The sequence below is a fragment of the Schistocerca serialis genome, chromosome 3, assembly GCF_023864345.2.
Source record: "Schistocerca serialis cubense isolate TAMUIC-IGC-003099 chromosome 3, iqSchSeri2.2, whole genome shotgun sequence".
Lineage (NCBI taxonomy): Eukaryota > Metazoa > Arthropoda > Insecta > Orthoptera > Acrididae > Schistocerca > Schistocerca serialis.
The window spans coordinates 451198031-451219061 of NC_064640.1; the positions used below are offsets into that span (position 1 = coordinate 451198031).

Consider the following 21031-nt stretch of genomic DNA (forward strand, 5'->3'; position numbering starts at 1 on the left):
TATAGTTTTCTCTTAAAATTCCATTTGCTTACTTTCCTAGAAGATTAAACCAAAATATACTTATCACAAAAAGACCATGAAGGCAAAATTAGGGAGATTAGAGCTCACACAGGGACTTAACAACAATTATTTTTCCTGTGCACCATTGCAATTGTAATAGGAAAGCATGTAAGTGACAGTGTGGATGTAGATATAGAACACTTTCTGTAACAGTTGGACATGGACTGTCCTTTTGGAATACAGCTGTAGTAATGCAGAGAACAGTGGCAAGGCTACTACAGTACGTACCATACTAGCCTTACGTGTCAAGGTTACCCCTCTACATCTACATGACCATTATGCAATCCAGGCTTAAGAGTTTGGCACAGGGTTCATAGAGCCACTTTCAGACTGTTTCTTGACCATTGAACTCTTGAATAACATGTGAAAAAAAAAACACACTTAAATTTTTAATTTTTCCTTGTGAACTCTAACTGCTTTTTCTTCAGTAGTAATTTCTTCCTATGTAAGTGGGAGTCAACAAAATATTTTGGCATTCTGAGGAGGAAATTAATAGTAAAAATTTCATGAAATACTCTCAACCCAATTAAAAAAACATCTTTATGTTAACGAGAGACATCCGAACTTGCTTATCATATTCTTACCCATGAGTCAAATTATCTGAAAGGATGTGTGGCGTCCAATGGTACCATATATTGCAGTGCCACACATTCATGAAATAAGACACTGGATTATGCAGCCTGGGAAGTAGCGACCACCTCTGTAATGTCCCTTGAACACTTGTGTACACAGTAACATAAAATGAGTACTAAATTCTGGTTCTGATCAGAAGTTTTGACCTAATACTGCTTTTAAGATATACACAAAACAGATAATTGGAGTTAAATGTGTTTTCAAGAATGCCAGTGATGATGTCAGCAGAACCAGTCAATTACAGAGAAATGAATGTTAAGTTATTATGCAAAATGTTAATGACTAAAATGTAAATGGTGGAAAAATATATGCACTACTTGTAGCATTCATCACATGGAAACTCTCACCCAGAACTCTGAGTGTTCTGTTAACACTATGCTGTCTGGTGACACCACAGTGGTGTCATACTCAAAATAGTGGTAAATGGCTGCCAACACCACAGTGGTGTCCTGTGCATAGTATCGCTCAGTGGCCAGTGGCACCACATTGGTGTCGTGAGCATAGCATCGCACAGTGGCCGGCGACACCACTTTAGTGTCTTTTGCATTCTGTTGGTGTTTCGTTTAGGTAACAATAAGTTGCACACGTGAACAAGTTTTTTGTTTTTATAAGTATTTGTGCTCTTTCATCATGGCAGATGAAAGAGACGATACAATTATTTACGATGAATATGCAGACATCTTGTCTGATGTTCCAGATGACTTGGCTGATTGGGAAGAAGACACTGGATATAAAAAAAATGGAAGTGAAGCAGAATCGTCGGAAGATAGTGAAATACGTCCAAGAAGAATTTGGCGAACACTACGGTTGCCAAGTGATTTGGATGAATCAGACAAAGAATACAGTGCACAGTGGTCATACTTTGATTTACCGAGGACCAGTAATAAATTTGAGGGATCTCTGGGTCCAAACTTATTTCCCACAGATACACAGAGCATCGAGGATATTGTAGAATTATATATTGGGAACAATCTATTTGAATATATTAGCAACAAAACCAACAAGTACTACAGTCAAAATTGCAATAGAAGGAAACTGGATAAAAAAAAATGCCAAATTTGTCAGAATTATGGGATGTTTCGGCTTGTTATCCTTATGGGAATTGTACAAAAAAAAGCAAGGAGCGATGATTATTGGTCAATGAAACCATTGATAGACACACCAATATTTCGCAAAACGATGTCCCACAAACGATTCAGACAAATATTATCATTTTTGCATTTTTCTGACAACAACGATGAACCGGATAAGGACGATTGGCTTTTCAAAGTGCAATTCGTAATTGATTATTTTTCCAAAAAGTTTAAAGAAACTTTTAATCTAAGTCAAAACATCTCAGTTGATGAAAGAATGATACTGTGGCATAAATGGTTAAATTTTAAAGTTTACAATCTGTCGAAAATTATGAAAAATGGCATACTCATTCAGACGCTGTGTGATTAGAGTACGGGATACATTTCCTGATTCAAGATATATTCCGGTGCTGGACAGCCTTTATCAAAGACAGTGATGGAACTATTGACACCTTCTTATGGGAAGTGGCATCACCTCTACAATTTTATGAAAGTAGGGGAAAAGGGTTGTGAACTTATGAGAACTAATGATGAGACAAGTAAAAGTTAATGATGATGTGAAGAACGGCCGGTAACAAGCCAAGTAATCCGAATTAGCACTGCCAGTGCCAAGCGAATCAATTTGTACGAGATGTGCGGACAGAAAAGTGTTAATATAGCAGGTCACTTGGTCATTCCTATCTGACTATTAAAAATTGCCTGCAATGGTTCAGGTGTATGATTTCAAAGTTACAGATCTGGTAGGAATGGAAAACAGTCTCTCTTTAAAGCCTAAAGATTATATTTGAAAATGCTTATGCATTGAAGAGAATAATTATCAATAAACTTTCTTCAAATCTGATAATTCTGCACTGAAAACTGCTACCACTTTCTGACTATTTCATTATTACAGTAGTTCATCTTATGAGCTTTTTCTCTGTAGTGTGGAAATGTACAAATACAACAATGATTCCTGAGTTATGCATTACATTGTTAATTCAATACAGGGAAATCCAATGTGGAATAGAATGGAGTGTGTGAAAATAACCAGTTACTATATAGTGAAGGTGTTGAGCAGTGAAAGGTCACATAAATAGAAGTTTAGTTATGCAGGCAACAAGTATATCAGCACAATACTGAAATTCATAATATAGACTTGCTCTTGCTGCAGTTGTTAAAGTTTCAGCAATACTCATGTAAATTCTATGTTGATATTTATAAATGAAATTAGTTTATGAACACTTTCTTGTACTCTCTTGATATTGTGGTTGCTGTTTCCTAATATAGAATAAACTTTGTGTTTGTAATGGTGCCAAAATGTAAAAGAGGTAATTTACTGTCAACCTTACTTCAAAATATGTAACCAATTTTAAACTACATCTTTGTGTATGGTTTTTATCTATACAATCACTAAACATTTTCATAATTATTCAGTTATTCTTACTGACTATTGACTCACACACAGGTGCTGCCCTTGTCTACTAAACTATCTATTATAAAATAATACGCCAGTCTTGCCCAGATTCATATGTTTTGATATGTATAGTTAAGCATTACTGGATTCAATTATTATCATTTAATTCTGGAAGTAATATCAACCAAAACTTCTATCTGAGCCAAACTATTACCAGTGGGCAAAAAATTTTAATACATAAGTTTTTAAAACTGATTATTTTTTCTATCGTTTATGTGCAGCTGTCTAAAGCTAGATTAAAGCTGTTAGAAAATATTATTTGTGATGGCAAGAGACAGGCAAATACTCCAGTCTTGCAAATAAGAACATGCAGAATAATGGATGATGATGGAATTTGTGATGTTACTATACACTACTTCTATATTAAATGATGTAATGAAAAAGAGTTCCATTTCTGGTTTTATAAATTAAAAGCAATTTTATTTCAGGCAAAACAAAAGAAGACGATTATTTCTATCACATCTACTTCATCCACAAACAATTTCTGTTGTGGAAACAAGAGCTGATTCACTAGGATTGTCCATAGAGGTGGGAAATGTATTCCAAGCTGACTTCACAAACAGAGATATAGCAGCCGTACTTTTCCAATACCCTGACACAGAAGGAACTGTTAATGATTTCACAGAGGTTGTACAACGTGCTCATTTAAATGGTGTAAGTAACAAAGGAATGAAAAATATTTCATATACTCTGAATGCATTAGTACATTGAACATCGAATACTTAAATATGAAGTTATCCATAAAACAACAATAGAAAGACTTTTAGGAAATGTAAAATAAAGGACATTAACATAGTTTTTCTAAAGTTAAAATTTTATCCTTATTATTATACAGTTTATTACTCTACAGAGGATAAGTCTTCTTGGTGATCTTTCAGAACTAGTTAAAATTGTATGTCAGACTAAGTCTCTGCCTTTTGCAAACAGTATGTTATTAAATGTGCTGTCCATTCATGCATTACATACTCACTCAATGTTTAATGTTGCCACTAGTTCCTCTCTATACCTTCCAAGCTCAACAGAATTTCTCATGCTAGGCTTCTGGAACATCACATAGTATAGAATTAAACAACCACAGCCTCAAGAACATCCTGAAATGACATTTCTCTACACTTTATCAGAATATATGCCTTCTTTTATGTTTCAAGCAGTGTTGTAGTGGATTTATCTTTCAAGCAGTGTTGTAGTGGAGTTTTTGCAGGATGAGACCATATTACTTACTGATAGTTCAGGAGACATGTATTTCTGTTGTTGTTGTTGTTGTTGTGGTGGTGGTGGTGGTGGTGGTGGTGGTGGTGGTGGTTTTCAGTTCAAAGACTGGTTTGATGTGTCTATCCACACTAGTTTATCCTGTGCAATCCTCTTCATCTCTGCTTATCAACTGTAACTTACAGGACAATTACTGACCTATATGAAAAAAAAAAAAAACCATAAATTAGTTACAAACTGCAGCATGCACACATTTTATTCAACATGTAAATATCACTACTGATATTCAGATTTATATTATGACATGTTCAGTACACCTGTTATCATTGGCAATGATGTGGCACAGACAAATAGTGATATTTTGCATGACTTGCTGAAGTCTCAGAACATAGATATTGTCAATGATCTCCTGAATGGCTGTTTGCAACTCGGCAATGGTTTTGGGTTATTGCAGTATACCTTGTCTTTAATATATCCCCACAAAAAGGAGTTGCATGTGCTCAGATTCGGAGAATATGATGGCCGATCGAGGCCCATGCCAGTTGCCTCTGGGTACCCCAGAGTCAGAAAGTGGTCCCCAAAGTGTTCCTCCTTAACATCAAACACCCTCCTGCTTTGATGGAGTTGAGCTCCAACTTGCATGAACCACATCTCATCAAAATCAAGGTCACTTTGGATAATAGGGATGAAATCATCTTCCAAACCCTTCATGTACCATTCAGTAGTCACCATGCTATCAATAAATATTGCACCAATTACTCCATGACCAGACGTTGCACACCCCACAGTCACCCATTGAGGGTGAAGAGAATTCTTGATCACAAAATGCAGATTCTCAGTCCCCCAAATGCACCAATTTTGCTTATTGATGAACCCATCCAAATCATACATGCACGTACTACTTCCCATCATGCCCTGCAGCCTACCGTGTAGTTTGAATATCCTAACACAAACCGTTCAGAAGTTATGACAATTTTATTTTTTATAGTTCAATAACTGTCACCCTGTACATCCATTTGAATCTGCTTACTATATTCAAAATTTGTACACCCTCTACAGTTTTTATCCCAACACTTATTTTCGAATTGTCAGTTCCTTGCTGCCTCTGTATGTCTCCTGCCAACCAGTTCCTTCTGTAAGTCACATTGTGCCACAAGTTTATGTTTACCCCAATTCAATACAGTACCTACTTATTAGTTATTCAATCTAACAATCTAATTTTCATCATTCTTTTGTAACACTGTATTTCAAAAACCTTCTGTTTTCTTGTTGTCAGGACTGCTTATCACTCAAATTCCACTGCCATGCAAGGCTACATTCCATATAAATATCTTCAGAAAAGACACCCTAACACTTAAATTTAATTCAGTGTTACCAAATCTTTCTGAGAAATGCTTTTCTTGCTATTGCTGATGTAAATTTTATGTCCCCTCTACTTTGGTGATCAATTATTTTGCTGCCAAAATATAAAAACTCTTTTACTAGTATTAGTATCTCATTTAATCTAGTTCCCTCATCATTGCATGATTTGATTCGATTACATTCCATTACCCAGTTTCTGTTGATATTCATCTGATAACATCTTTTCAAGACACTGTCCATTCTGTTCAGCTACTCTTCCAAGTCCTTTTCTGTCTTTAACAGAAATACAGCATCATCAGTAAATTACAAAGTTTTTATTTCTTCTGCCTGAACTTTAATTCCTATTCCAAATTTCTCCTCAGTTCCCTTTACTGTGTGCTCAATGTACAAAATCAGTAATACCAGGGAGAAGCTGCAGCACACTCTCACTGTCTTCTCAACTACTGCTTCACTTTCATGCCCTTTTCCTCTTATTCTGAAGTCTGCTTTCGTATTCCAGTCAACCTTTATATTTCTATTACAGCATGCAAAAACCTGCTTCTCACAGATGACATAAGGTTAGCTACACAAGCTTGCCCAATACAAAAGTATTTCTGTTTCATTGGCAGGGTATACAAATAGTTGGATGGTCTAGCTATGGGAGACACTCCCCCCCCCCCCCCCCCCTGCCCCCTTCCACCCTTTTCTGCTACAGTCCAGTCCTTGCTGAAATCTTCATCGATAATTTTGAAAGACAGCTTTTATGAAAATAACCAACTCTCTGCCAAGACTGATACTAGTTGAGGTGTGTTGATGATGTCTTGTGCTTATGGAGAGATATTACCAGAGAACTTCAACAATCCCTCAAGCAGGATCTAACCTTAGACATCAGCAATCATATTCATACTTTCAAAATTTATAGGAAATGTACCATCACAGATATTGTAATATCTGCTCATTCTTGACACCCAGTGACCCATAAGCATGCTGCCTTTCATCCAATGATACATCACCTAATATCCATCCCCATGAATGAATATAGCTTCCAGGTTGAATTAAATGCAATCAGACAAATAGTGTCAAACAATGGCCATCCTTCTACCTCAGTGGACTCCATAATGCACAAAAAGCAGAAACAACAAGTGTGCTCTCTCCTTGCCCTGTTCTTGGCCCACCACCTCAAGAACACAATAAAGTTCACAATTCCATATTTAGGAAAGTCTCACTGAATGTAGCCAGAAAACTTGAACTTGGTTACTTTAAAACATCATTTAATGTGCACAACACTGTTGGACACTATTTTCCCAATGGTAAAGACAGCACTTCAGCTTTGGAAAGGAGTGAAATATACAAAATCACCTGTAATTGTGGTAAATTCTATATACTTCAGCCTGGCAGGGCAATATAAGTCCACTTGAAGGAACACCATAGAAGTTTGAAACTTCGAAAAGGAGACTCTACTTTTGCAGATCACCTGATTAAAGAAGGCCATAGTTACAAGGTACAACATGAAGTATTACATTACATCCATAAAGGAAGGAAGATGAACTACCTTGAAATAATGGAAATTAATAAACATATGGCCATCTGCCCAAGCTTAGTACAGAATGACTAGACACAGTTCCCTTACTCACCACTTCTAACTGTAGATATCACTCATAATCCCATCCAGACCATGTTGTAAATCACCCCTATTATTCACATGCCCCATTTTTCTCATTTTTTCCTTTATTTCAGTTACTGTAATTTCACTTGTCCTTAAAAAAAAGCATATCTTTTATAAGTTCCATATGGTCAAAATAAATGTTTATTTTCCTATTACAGTCACTGGTATGCTGTGCAACAGATTTATTAGCACTCACTCTTTTACGTCCTCCAAGTGAGTTCAATGTTGATATTGCTGTTGGAACCAGCCAAAGGTTTGGAGTGCCATTAGGATACGGTGGGCCGCATGCTGGTTTTTTTTCCTGCCGTCAGTCTCTTGTAAGACTGATGCCTGGACGTATGATTGGGGTTACAAGGTATTGCATAAAATCTGGTTAGCAATAATGTGAAAATGTATACGTATAATCCTAATGCTCTACATTTTTAACAATTTTCACTCAGCTATAATAGCAAATTGTATGCAACATATAATATAAAATGATGTCATGTATAATGAGTTTTTTTTCCAAATTATTCTACCAGGTCAAACCATTCATGCTTCAGTTGCTACTGCTACATTTAGCTAAATATGGAAAAATATTGATAAGTCATGCCATTTTAATTAAGAAATTAAATTGTTGTAGATACTGTTGCATATTGCCCCCTACTCTTTAAGAACCAAATGTACTACTCTTGAAAACCTACTGAAAGTGACTGAAAAATAACTGGTTCAAAAACCTGATATTTATTCAAATAAAATCTTTTGACATAAAGCACAAGTCAGAACAGTATAATAAAGAGACAGAAAAAAATGTGCAAATGGCAAAGCCATCATTGTCATAAAGTTGGAACTATTGAAGTCAGCCAGTGAGAGAGAATCATACAGTTATGATACAGAGGATCCAGTTCTACAAGGGCTGATCTGAATGAGACAAGAAAAAATCAATTGGATGGCAGAGAATAATGAAAAATGTCAGGAGTATGATGTGTAGGAAAATGATTTCCATATAGTTCTAGCATATTAACATTTCTATAGTGAAGTATCATAGAAATTAATTTTTTCAGAAATTACTTCACTGTTATGACAGTTAGTACCAAATTAAATGTAAAAGGTAACCAGCAGTACATTATCTAAGACATTGGACATTCATCTGTGAAGACTGGGGTTGAAATCGCAGTTCAGGTTTTCTGTAGTTTACCTAAATTGCTTAACATAAATCCTAAGATATTTCTTTTGAGAAGAATATGGTCCAATTCCTATACAATCGTTGTCCTGTTCAAGCTTGCACATGGTCTTCAGTGATATCTCTGTTCATGGTATATTAAACACCTATCTTCATACCTTTTAAAGTAATGTCTGATCAGTAGTTTTCCTATATTATCTGCTAAAAGCAATGGGAGTGGGCTACGTTGTCCTGGCTAATTACAGTGTGCTGGAACTGCAGCTGAACTGGGGTTGGGGGGTGAGCTGTAGATAATGAGGAGGGGGGAGATGAGACAGGAGTCAGACGAGTGTATGGAATCAAAATGTGGCACCAATGAGCTTGTTAGGGTTCACAGTCAGGGTGAGTTGTGTACAGCATATGATTACATGTAGGAACAGATTGGGCTGGGGTGATAGAACAGAGGAAGAGGGAGACTGATGGAGGGAATATGTGTGAGCAGGACAAGTTAAGTCAGAGGTAGAGGTGGGTGTGGGGGCCAGGGTAGCAGAGATTGAGGTCATAAAGATTCAGGGCTAGAAGGATGTACTTTACTTGCATGTCTGAAAGAACAGGAATTATTAATGATCCACAGCTGTACAAAATAATTTGAAATTTATTTGCTGACTGAAAATTCTTTGACATCAGCTGTATTAGGTACAGATGTACTATCTATTAGTTACATATGAATTTTTTTCTGGACTGGGACTCAAACCCGGATTTCCTGGTTGCTACTAACAGACCACTATGAATAATGCACAAGGAGAAATAAATAAGTGAAACAGTGGAAGGACATGTGTGCTCACACATAGAGCTTGTCACAACTAATGATGAGTTTACTTTTTCCTCCTCAAAATCTGCTGGAGAGCCCTTTTTATTGCTGCAGACAGGCAAGGAAACCACTTCTGATTCAGTTTGTAGCCCACATGCAAGAGTCCTTTTGTATTCAAGTGGGAACACTGGATCTAAATACCCCCTTTTTATACTATGCAAAATTTAATTTCATATAGCCAGAACAACAAAATGGGATGAAGAAATTGTAACTTATGGCATGCAAAATGTTGCACCAAATTGGCATAATTCATACAGGGAATGACTAAGAGAGGTGTAATTACACTGTAACTGAGAGTGCAAGAGAAGACATAAAAGATAAGATAGAGATCGTCTGAATACAGGTTAAGAAAAGAAGGGAATAGTTTGCCAGAACAAATGGAAGAATGGATATATAATTCTGCATAATACAAGGGGAAACCAAATCAATATTTGATTTATGATGGGATTTTGAGAAAATGTTATTCATGAAAGTACAGTAGAACCTTTATAATCCATCCCCTAAGTGATCAAGAGTGGGGTCAGTATGTGAGAAACATCAAATTATCAAAGGAACACCTTTATTGACTTGTAACATCACAATACAGTACAGTAAAACTTTAATTTTCAACTGAAAATTCTGTCTGAAATATTGTTCGATTTTAAAACAGTAACAAAACAAAAAGAATATTTCAACACACTAAAACAATCTTATACAAAAGAGCAATGTAAAGTAGTGTCTCTACTCTAAAATACATCTGTATTGTTTGGTCAGGTATTGCGACTGAGAGTGAAAGTTTGACTTACTGCAATACTGCAGTGACACACAACTGATTTGCAACTAACTGTTTAAAACATGAAATCACATGGTAAGAAATGTTCTGTTTGTGTAAGCAGGGCATAGAAAATCTGTAAGGAGCTTTAGCTTAGCAGCCAACAACCTTGTTTTGTCATGATGTTCCAGCACTACCTATCCACTAAAGTCTCTTGAGGTAGATGTAGAGCTTTGTTCAATGTATTTAAAGGCTATATCAAATGCATTTTTACCATCTGTATGCAATACTCAAGTCGTAGGTTCACTGTCTTCGTCACCATCATCATATTTCTCATTCTCATTGGTTCTTCAACTTACAGCACCAGTAATTTGATCACCAGTTAATTCTTCTTCCATTGTGCACTCAACATAAGCTGTACTAATCCACTCACTTATGTCACTGGGCTAAATGTTCTACTGTAAAACCCCCTGCGGGTCTGGGAGTTAGAATAGGCCCGAGGTATTCCTGCCTGTCATAAGAGGCGACTAAAAGGAGTATCACATGTTTCGGCCTTTATGTGATGGCCTCTGTTGGGTTTGACCTCCATCTTCCTAAATTTTCCTGAAGAGTGAGCCAATTGGGGAAGGACGCCTTACATGGTGCATCATGTCCATTATGCATTGAGATCTTTAGCCCAGTTTCTCATTGTCGCATTGCAGTCCCACTCATTCTCACTCTCTTGGATAAGGACACCTTCCTGGGTGCGTTTTCCACCATGCACTATACAGTGTTGCTTTCTGCACTGACAATGACCATGGATTTCTTAGCACCCCATATCCAGCACGGTAGCCAGTCCATTGTGATGGGGCTGCCATGTACCCTATTGGTTGTAGTGTAGCCTCCCCCCCCCCCCCCTCCCCCAGACAACACGGGGATTGCTCTGCTGATGCCTGCCTGTGCCGTTCACTAACCATGTATGACAAGGAGCAGACGCCCTTGATCCTGGGGTATCAGGATTCTCGGCAAAGGCCATCCTGCCAGGTGGCTTTTGCTGTGACTGGGTGGAGCCTGTGGGGAGGGCCCCTGGTGGGAGTGGATGGCATCATGGCGGAGGACATGCAATGAAGTGTACCATGTCATCACTTGCTGGTGATCAGACACCAGCAGTCTCTAAGCGTTCCAAGTCTCAGTACAATGCAAGAAAGTACAACCCTAAATCGTTCCCCTCCCTGGCCACACCATGGGAGGAATGCCAGACTAAGGATGACAATGAACCTTATTCACCCTGGTACCTCATATGTATGAGAACTGATGGGGACTCCTTTGCTTCAATGATGCCCAGTTTCTTGTAGAGCATTTAGAGGACAAGTTAGGGGAGGTGGAGCAGTTGTCTAAAATGGGCTCTGGGTCAGTCTTGATAAAAACAGCATCCTCTGCCCAGTCACGGGCTTTACTCACTTGCAACAAGTTGGGGGACGTTTCTGTTACCATCACACCACATAAGAGCTTAAATATGGTCCAGGGTATTATATTTCACAATGACCTTCTTTTGCAGTCTGATGATGAGCTGCATGCCAATTTAGAGTGGCAAGGTGTTCATTTCGTGTGGCGCATTCATCAGGGTCCTAGGGATAATCAGGTTGCCATCGGTGCCTTCACCTTGGCCTTCAAGGGTGACACTTTAACTGAGAAGGTCAAGGTGATAGTCTACTGCTGTGATGTCAAGCCATATATCCCTCCCCCAATGCGGTGCTTGAAGTGCTGGAAGTTTGGCCATATGTCTTCCCGCTGTACTTCCAGTGTCATATGTCGAGATTGTGAATGTCCAACACATCCCAATACTCCATGCGCCCCGCCTCCCATCTGTGTCAACTGTGGAGAGCATCATTCACCTTGCTCGCCAGACTGCAGGATTTTACAGAAAGAGAGGAAAATTGTGGAATACAAGACCCTGGACTGACTGACCTACACTGAGGCTAAGAGAAAATATGAGCCCCTACATCCTGTGGTTATGACCTCCTCATATGCCACAGCTACGAGAACAGTTGTAGCCCAACGAGTTCCACGAATTCCAGTTGGCTCTCAGAACCAGAAGGCTACATCTGCCCCCTTGATGGTGGGGCCAATCTGCCCCCCCCCCCCCCCCTTTGCTCCCGCACCACCTACATCGAGAGCACTGCCTCCCCCCCCCCCCTCGCCCCGCCCCAACCATCAGGGACACCAGTCCCCACTTCCCAGCTGGAGAAGCGTAAGTCTTCTTCGGCTCCTCTCTCCAGGAAGGGATCCCTTGAGTCACTCCTTTCCCAGGTTTCTGCTAGTGGGAAAGATGACGACTGCCAGTGGCTGAAGTGCCCAAAAGCAGCTGGTTGTACCCCTTCACGATCCTCCTCAGTCCTGGATACTGAATCAGTGAAGCCCTCCCAGCAAGACAAACCCAAGGAGCAATGAGAAAAGTCCGAAAAGGAAATTGCAGTGGCACCCACACCACCAGGCTCTGTGCCTGGAGATGAGGTGGAGATTTTGGTATCCGCTGAGGACCTAGATTTCGCTGGACCTTCAGAAACAATGGATATAGACTGCTCAGGCAATAAGTCATCGGTAGCAGTTGACCCTGAGGCATAAACTGCCTCATTGAATGTTCCATGCCTTCCCAGTCTCACGATGCCATCCTCCAGTGGAACTGCGGCAGTTTTTTCCACCACCTGGCTGAGCTACAGCGACTGTTAAGCTTTACACCTGCTTTCTGCATTGCCCTCCAGGAAACTTGGTTCCTGGCACTGCAGGCCCCTGCCCTCCACAGCTATAAGGGATATTACAGGAAATGTAACGACTATAATTGAGGGTCAGGTGGAGTTTGCGTTTATGTCCTAAACTCAGTCTGTAGTGCAACTGTGCCCCTTCAAACCCGTCTTGAAGCTGTGGCTGTCAAAATAAGAATGACACAGGAAATAACTGTCTGCAATGTAAATCTTCCTCCAGATGGTGCAATACCCCTGAATGTATTAGCTGCACTGATTGATCAACTCCCTAAACCTTTCCTACTTTTGGGAGATTTTAATGCCCATAACCCCATGTGGGGTGACACTATGCTTGCTGGCTGGGGCAGAGGTGTCAAAAGTTTGCTGTCTCAGTTCGACCTCTGCCTCTTAAATACTGGGGCCGCCACACATTTCACTGTGGCTCGTGGTAGTTACTCGGCCATTGATTCACCCATTTGTAGCCCAGGACTTCTCCCATCTATCCACTGGAGAGCACATGATGACCTGTGTGTTAGTGACTACTTCCCCATCTTCCTGTCACTGCCCTGGCGTCAGGCCCATGGAAGCTTGCCCAGATGGGCTTTAAACAAGACAGACTGGGAAACTTTCACCTCTGTGGTCATCGTTGACTCTCCCCCACACAGTAAAATTGATGTGATAGTTAATCAGGTAGCTACAACAATCATTAATACAGTGGAAAACACAATCCCTCGCTCTTTAGGGTGCCCCGGTGAAAGGTGGTTCCTTGGTGGTCGCCGGAAGTTGCTGAGGCAATTAAGGAGCATCGGCAAGCTCTACAGCAGCATAAGCGGCACCCTGCCCTGTAGCACTTCATAGCCTTTGAGCGGCTCCATGCCCGCAACCACCAGCTTATCAAAAGAAGGAAGTAGGAGTTTTGGGAGAGATACATCTCGACCATTGGATGCCATACATCACCTTTCCAAGTCTGGACGAAGATCAGACTTCTTTTAGGGTACCAGACCCCAACAGGTCTCCCTGGCATTAACATCAACAGCGTGTTGTCTACTGACACAAACGTGATTGCAGGGCACTTTGCTCGAGCCTCTGCATCGGAGAACTACCACCCAGCCTTTCGCACCCTCAAATGGCAGATGGAAAGGAAAGTCCTCTCATTTGCTACACGCCACAGTGAACCCTATAATGCCCCATTTACAGAGTGGGAGCTCCTCAGTTCCCTTGCACATTGTCCCGACACAGCTCCTGGCCCAGATCAGACCCACAGTCAGATGATTAAACATCTCTCATCTGACTACAAGCGACATCTCCTTGTCATGTTCAACCAGATCTGATGCGATGACATCTTTCTATCTGAATGGCGGGAGAGCAACATCATTCTGGTGCTTAAACCTGGTAAAAACCCACTTGATGTGGATAGCTATCAGCCCATCAGCCACACCAACATTCTTTGTAAGCTGCTGGAATTTATGGTGTGTTGGTGGTTGGGTTGAGTCCTGGAGTCGTGTGGCCTACTGTCTCCATGTCAGGGCGGCTTCTGCCAGGGTTGCTCTACCACTGATAATCTTGTGTCCCTCGAGTCTGCCATTCAAACAGCCTTTTCCAAATGCCAACACCTGGTTGCTGTCTTTTTTGATTTACGAAAAGCGTATTACACGACCTGGCGACATCATATTCTTGCCACATTATACGAGTGGGGTCTCCAAGACCCACTCCTGATTTTTATCCAAAATTTCCTGTCTCTTCACACTTTCCATGTCCAAGTTGGTGCCTCCCATAGATTGCCCAATATCCAGTTGAATGGGGTCCCACAGGGCTCCGTATGGAGTGTATCTCTACTTTTAGTGGCCATTAATGGTCTAGCAGCATCGTCTCTGTATGCAGACAACTTTTACATTTCATACTGCTCCACCAGTACTGGTGTTGCTGAGCATCACATACAGGGAACCATCCATAAGGCGCAGTCATGGGCTCTATCCTACGGTTTCCAGTTTTCGGCTGCAGAGTCGTGTGTTATACACTTCTTTCGGCATCTTACCATTCATCGGGATCCAGAACTTTACCTTAATGATGATCCACTCACTGTAGTGGATACATATTGATTCTTAGGACTGGTTTTTGACGCCCAATTGACTTGGCTTCCTCACCTCCGTCAGCTTAAGCAGAAGTGCTGGCAGCACCTCAATGCCCTCCGCTGTCTGAGCAACACCATCTGGGGTGCAGATCATTCTACGCTGCTGCAGCTCTACAGAGCCCTTGTTCAATACCTCCTTGACTATGGGAGTCTGGTTTGTGGTTCAGTGGCACCCTCAGCATTGCATGTACTCAACCCAGTGCACCACTGTGGTGTTCGCCTACCAACAGGAGCTTTAGGATGAGTCCGGTAAAGTTTGCAAATGCCTCAAAATCAGAGTGTCTGCATCTTGACTTTCATCAGTCGTTGTGTGGTCTGTTTCCTCTTGATTCTCTCCACTTGTTCCTTTTGATGTTTCATCTTTAATTTCATTCATTTTTGGCCACAGTTTCCACCATGATTTTTCAAGTGGTGATATTGCCATTTCTTCCCAAACTTTAGCAACTGTATAGGTAACATCTTTTACATTTATTTATGTCATCACCAGGAACAAGCTGCTCCCTTATTGTGTTTTCTCTAAAATTGATCAGATGTATTTTCAATGATATCACCTCTTCAGCCACTCACTGACCCCCTGGTCCATGGACTGGCTTAGAAATGTTATTAGACAGAAAGAAAAACAACTTTCATTTCACCTTTTAAAGATCATCTTCAGGAGGATGAGATGTTGCCTTGTCATGTATCAATGTGGCATGTTTAGTAAGTTGTTTTTCCCTTTTAGGTATTTTGTAATGGCAGGGACTAATTGGTCATAAAACTATTCCTTAAAGAGGCTGAATTCCATCCTTGTTGAATTTTGGTTATGGTAATTTACCGGCATTGATGCATTATGACTGTTTTTGAATACCTTTGGTTTTTTTGCCTTTCTGATCACAAACAGTAGCATCTTGTGACTGGCGTTAGTGGTACTACAGGCAGCAGTAGTAATTCTATGTTTGGCAAATTGTGAATCTGTTACAGACAGTTTTTGTGTAGCAGGACTTCATGTAGGGGAGAGTTTGTAGTTCAAGCCAAACTCATCAATGTTAGATGCCTCATCAGGGGTCAGGTTAAGCTCTTTAACTAAGATTTCAAATTTTGGAACAAATTCATTGGCAGCTGTTTCATCGGCAGACAGCTTCTCACCTGAAATAATTAGATTTTGAATGCCAAGTCATTTTTTTTTTTCACCAGTGTGACCAGCCTTCACTTTCATTTTTATGTAATTTTTCATACAAAATGAGTGCCTTTTCTTTTATGACCGGCCTAGACAATAGACTTTATTTTTCTCCTCTCCCACTCAAACCACACCCTCAAAGTGTTCTCTAGAATTTCACTTGTAGGCTTCTTCAAAGTCATGCATATTTTCACTCCTTTCACATCATTGATTGTCATCGTATGACTTTCAAGAGTTTTCATTTTTTTTTCTCCAATTTTTAACAGTTTTTATGCCAAACCCTACATCACTTGCAATGTTTTGATGAGACTCATCTTTCATAACCATTCAAGCACTTTCAGTTTCTCAACTAAAGAATTTGCAACATGCTTACATTTAGTTGATGCCATAATTTAATTTTATGTGCTTTAATACATGAGAAGAACACTGTTACTAATTTATAAAACAACTCCATACACAATAAGCTTATTGATCAAGCTAGAAACAAGTTATTTCATACTGAAACTGATGTAACTACTGCACCTATCAGTGGTCAACTGCCTATTGATCAATATTGCAGATGATGAGTCACTGACAAGTCCTAACAAACACTGGTAATGGGACAGACAGACTAAATGGGGAGGTCAGGTTAGTGAGGTTCTACTGTAAAAAAATAACTGGCAAGAATTTTGTATGAGAACAAGTGGTAATGACAGTGGCAGCAACCAATAATTTATTGTTCTTGTAAATGCACAGAGATAAACATAATGATTACTTCCTTGATTACCACTGAACAACTAGAAGCTGCTGGAAATGAGTGTGCTCTGCAAAATACAAAAAAAAAGTGTACCTAATTTATGCTTTTTACAGGCAGTGCTCCACATCTGTCAAATTATTCTGGAGTAATACCTTCAAATCTTCAAAAGCTGCTATATCAGTATTTTAAAAAAAAAATTATGATTAGTTTAAGTTATAAATTATTATCAGTTCAACCTAAACAATGAAAGCACATGACATAAACTTGTGAATGAAGTAATAAAATGATGCGGATAAACTCATTATTCGTGTAATCATAAGAATGTAAATACTTGCAGTATTTTAATGTTACATGAAAGGGCAATTTGTTGACTTCAGAAATATGTGCAAAGTACAAAAGCCCATTGTACTGAGCATAATGAACAAACGGATACTTCAGTTTGTTGACATCAGATGTATGAACAAGCTATGAGTCCTAGTATACTGCACATAATGGCTCTAAAATAAATGACAACAATGAAATAAAAGGTTGCATAATTATGAACAAATAAACCATAAAAATTGAGCAGTGTTGTTACCATATAGCGTGATACATGTTAGGAAACAATAAACATATTCACATACTTAAAGATCACATATGTATATATAAGTGCCAACAGAGCCCCATTACCAGTGTCAGTCAAATCCTTTGCCATGTTTTCATCCATATACCACTATACTTTTAGTTCTTCTGACTGAATCTTCTACTGACCACCTGAAAGCAGGTTTCAGCTTTACTTTAGTTTGCAAATGTGATTATGGTTTCCTGAAGATATCCAGGTATATGAGGTAACAGCTGTTGATGGATTTTATGGTGAACTGCTGTGAAAAATGTGGCAGTGGGTACTTTGCACATCATCACAAATTAGGGTTTCTTCCTGTTTCAACTGCATATGGCACTTGGGAATAACGCCTGCTTAAATGCCTCTGCAGCTGATGCAGTTAGTCTAGTCTTGTCTTCTTGGTGCCTACAGGACTGATTTGCTGAGGCATGAAGAATATCTCGAATTCTTCTCTCAATATTGGTTCTCCAAACTTTTTAATAGGCTTTCACAGGATAAATGCCATATATCTTAAAGTATCTGGCAATTCAGGTTTTCAGCATCTCTGTTACACTCCTCTGTGAGTCAAACCAAACTTTGACCATTTATACACTCCTGGAAATTGAAATAAGAACACCGTGAATTCATTGTCCCAGGAAGGGGAAACTTTATTGACACATTCCTGGGGTCAGATACATCACATGATCACACTGACAGAACCACAGGCACATAGACACAGGCAACAGAGCATGCACAATGTCGGCACTAGTACAGTGTATATCCACCTTTCGCAGCAATGCAGGCTGCTATTCTCCCATGGAGACGATCGTAGAGATGCTGGATGTAGTCCTGTGGAACGGCTTGCCATGCCATTTCCACCTGGCGCCTCAGTTGGACCAGCGTTCGTGCTGGACGTGCAGACCGCGTGAGACGACGCTTCATCCAGTCCCAAACATGCTCAATGGGGGACAGATCCGGAGATCTTGCTGGCCAGGGTAGTTGACTTACACCTTCTAGAGCACGTTGGGTGGCACGGGATACATGCGGACGTGCATTGTCCTGTTGGAACAGCAAGTTCCCTTGCCGGTCTAGGAATGGTAGAACGATGGGTTCGATGACGGTTTGGATGTACCGTGCACTATTCAGTGTCCCCTCGACGATCACCAGTGGTGTACGGCCAGTGTAGGAGATCGCTCCCCACACCATGATGCCAGGTGTTGGCCCTGTGTGCCTCGGTCGTATGCAGTCCTGATTGTGGCGCTCACCTGCACGGCGCCAAACATGCGTACGACCATCATTGGCACCAAGGCAGAAGCGACTCTCATCGCTGAAGACGACACGTCTCCATTCGTCCCTCCATTCACGCCTGTCGCAACACCACTGGAGGCGGGCTGCACGATGTTGGGGCGTGAGCGGAAGATGGCCTAACGGTGTGCGGGACCGTAGCCCAGCTTCATGGAGACGGTTGCGAATGGTCCTCGCCGATACCCCAGGAGCAACAGTGTCCCTAATTTGCTGGGAAGTGGCGGTGCGGTCCCCTACGGCACTGCGTAGGATCCTACGGTCTTGGCGTGCATCCGTGCGTCGCTGCGGTCCGGTCCCAGGTTGACGGGCACGTGCACCTTCCGCCGACCACTGGCGACAACATCGATGTACTGTGGAGACCTCACGCCACACGTGTTGAGCAATTCGGCGGTACGTCCACCCGGCCTCCCGCATGCCCACTATACGCCCTCGCTCAAAGTCCGTCAACTGCACATACGGTTCACGTCCACGCTGTCGCGGCATGCTACCAGTGTTAAAGACTGCGATGGAGCTCCGTATGCCACGGCAAACTGGCTGACACTGACGGTGGTGGTGCACAAATGCTGCGCAGCTGGCGCCATTCGACGGCCAACACCGCGGTTCCTGGTGTGTCCGCTGTGCCGTGCGTGTGATCATTGCTTGTACAGCCCTCTCGCAGTGTCCGGAGCAAGTATGGTGGGTCTGACACACCGGTGTCAATGTGTTCTTTTTTCCATTTCCAGGAGTGTACTACCTTTCTTTGTATACATACAAGATCCCCTGTTAGTCCTATTTTGAATGGATCCCACACACTTGAGCAATATTCTAAGAAGAGACATACAAATGATATGTAAGCACTCTCCTTTGTAGAGTGACTGCATTTTCCTAATATCCCACAAATAAACCAAAGACTGCCACCTGCTTTATCTATGATTGGGCCTATCTGATAGGTCTGTTCATGTCACTATAAATTTTTATCCCCATGTATTTGAATGAGTCAATTGATTCCCATTGTGGGTCACCGGTGTAGTTATAAAATAATACTTTTCTTCATTTTGTGACGTGCATAATTTTACATTTCTGAACACTGAATACAAGGTACTGTCTTTACACCACTTTGAAATCTTTCAATGATTTAACTGGATATTTATGCAATCTTTTTCAAATAGTGTATTTCATTGAAGATAAGTGCGTTATCTGCAAGAAGTGTGAGATTACTATAAATATTAGCTTTCAGGTAATTAATGTACTATGTGAACACAAAGGGTTCTAATGTTTCTTTGGGGCACATCTGAAGTTACTTGATTGTCTTTCAATGACTTTCCATCCAAGATAAGATATTGTGTACCCCCAACCAAGGCATCATCACAGCAGTCAAAAAGTTTTTTGTGATACTCAATATAATCATAATTTTGACAATAATCTTTGGTGTGGTACCAAGTCAAATGGTTTCTGGAAGCAAAGAAATACTGCATCCACCTGACTGCCTTGATACATTGCCTTCACGAGTTGGTGAAACAAGCACAAATTGAGTTTTGCATTATCAGAATTTTCTGATTCTATGTGGTTGGCATGGAAGAGACTGTACTGTTCAAGATACCCCATTATGTTTGAGCCCATGATATATTCCATGATTAGTTCCATGATTAGACAATAGATGGACGTCATTGAGACAGGACAGTAGTTTTGTGGATCACTTCTGCTACCCTTCCAGTTGATTGGTGTTACCTGTAGTTTCTTCAAGCAACTGGACATAGGTTTCTGTTTGGGGATCTATGGTACATTATGGTTAAAATGAGAGCTTACTTAGCTGTTAGTTCTATATAGAATCTTATTGAAGCCTTGTTTCATTTTAGCTGTTTCTCAATGCCACTGGCTTTATTATTTGTATCATCACCTTTCCCATTATGCAAGTAGTAAATTGGAACAATACTTCTGTTTCCACTCTATTAAAGTAACATTATAAAATGGAATTCAACATTTTAGCTTTTACTTTGCTAGCCTCAATTTCAATTCTTGTGCAGTCCGTGTGTATCTGGTGTAACACTCTCGTGCCATTAATACAGATAAAAAGTCCATTATAATTGTGTTACTTCTGCAAAATTTTGATGTGAGATGCACTTGCAAAATATTGTGGCATGGGAATGAAACAGCTGTTTTTGAATTGCTTAGCTGGTATATCCATTTATTGACAACAGCATCTGCCTGTTCTAATATCAAAATCCT

The 21031-nt window shown here is 40.5% G+C and overlaps 1 protein-coding gene across 1 annotated transcript in view; it reads left to right on the top strand.

The window, feature by feature from the left end:
- Positions 1–21031, top strand: part of LOC126470350 (glycine dehydrogenase (decarboxylating), mitochondrial) — a 288221-nt gene that overhangs the window by 138583 nt on the left and 128607 nt on the right. Inside the window, exons 6-7 of the mRNA XM_050098138.1 lie at positions 3648–3873; positions 7594–7790. Of these exons, the coding sequence (XP_049954095.1) occupies positions 3648–3873; positions 7594–7790 (423 nt within the window). The remainder of the gene's footprint in view (positions 1–3647; positions 3874–7593; positions 7791–21031) is intronic.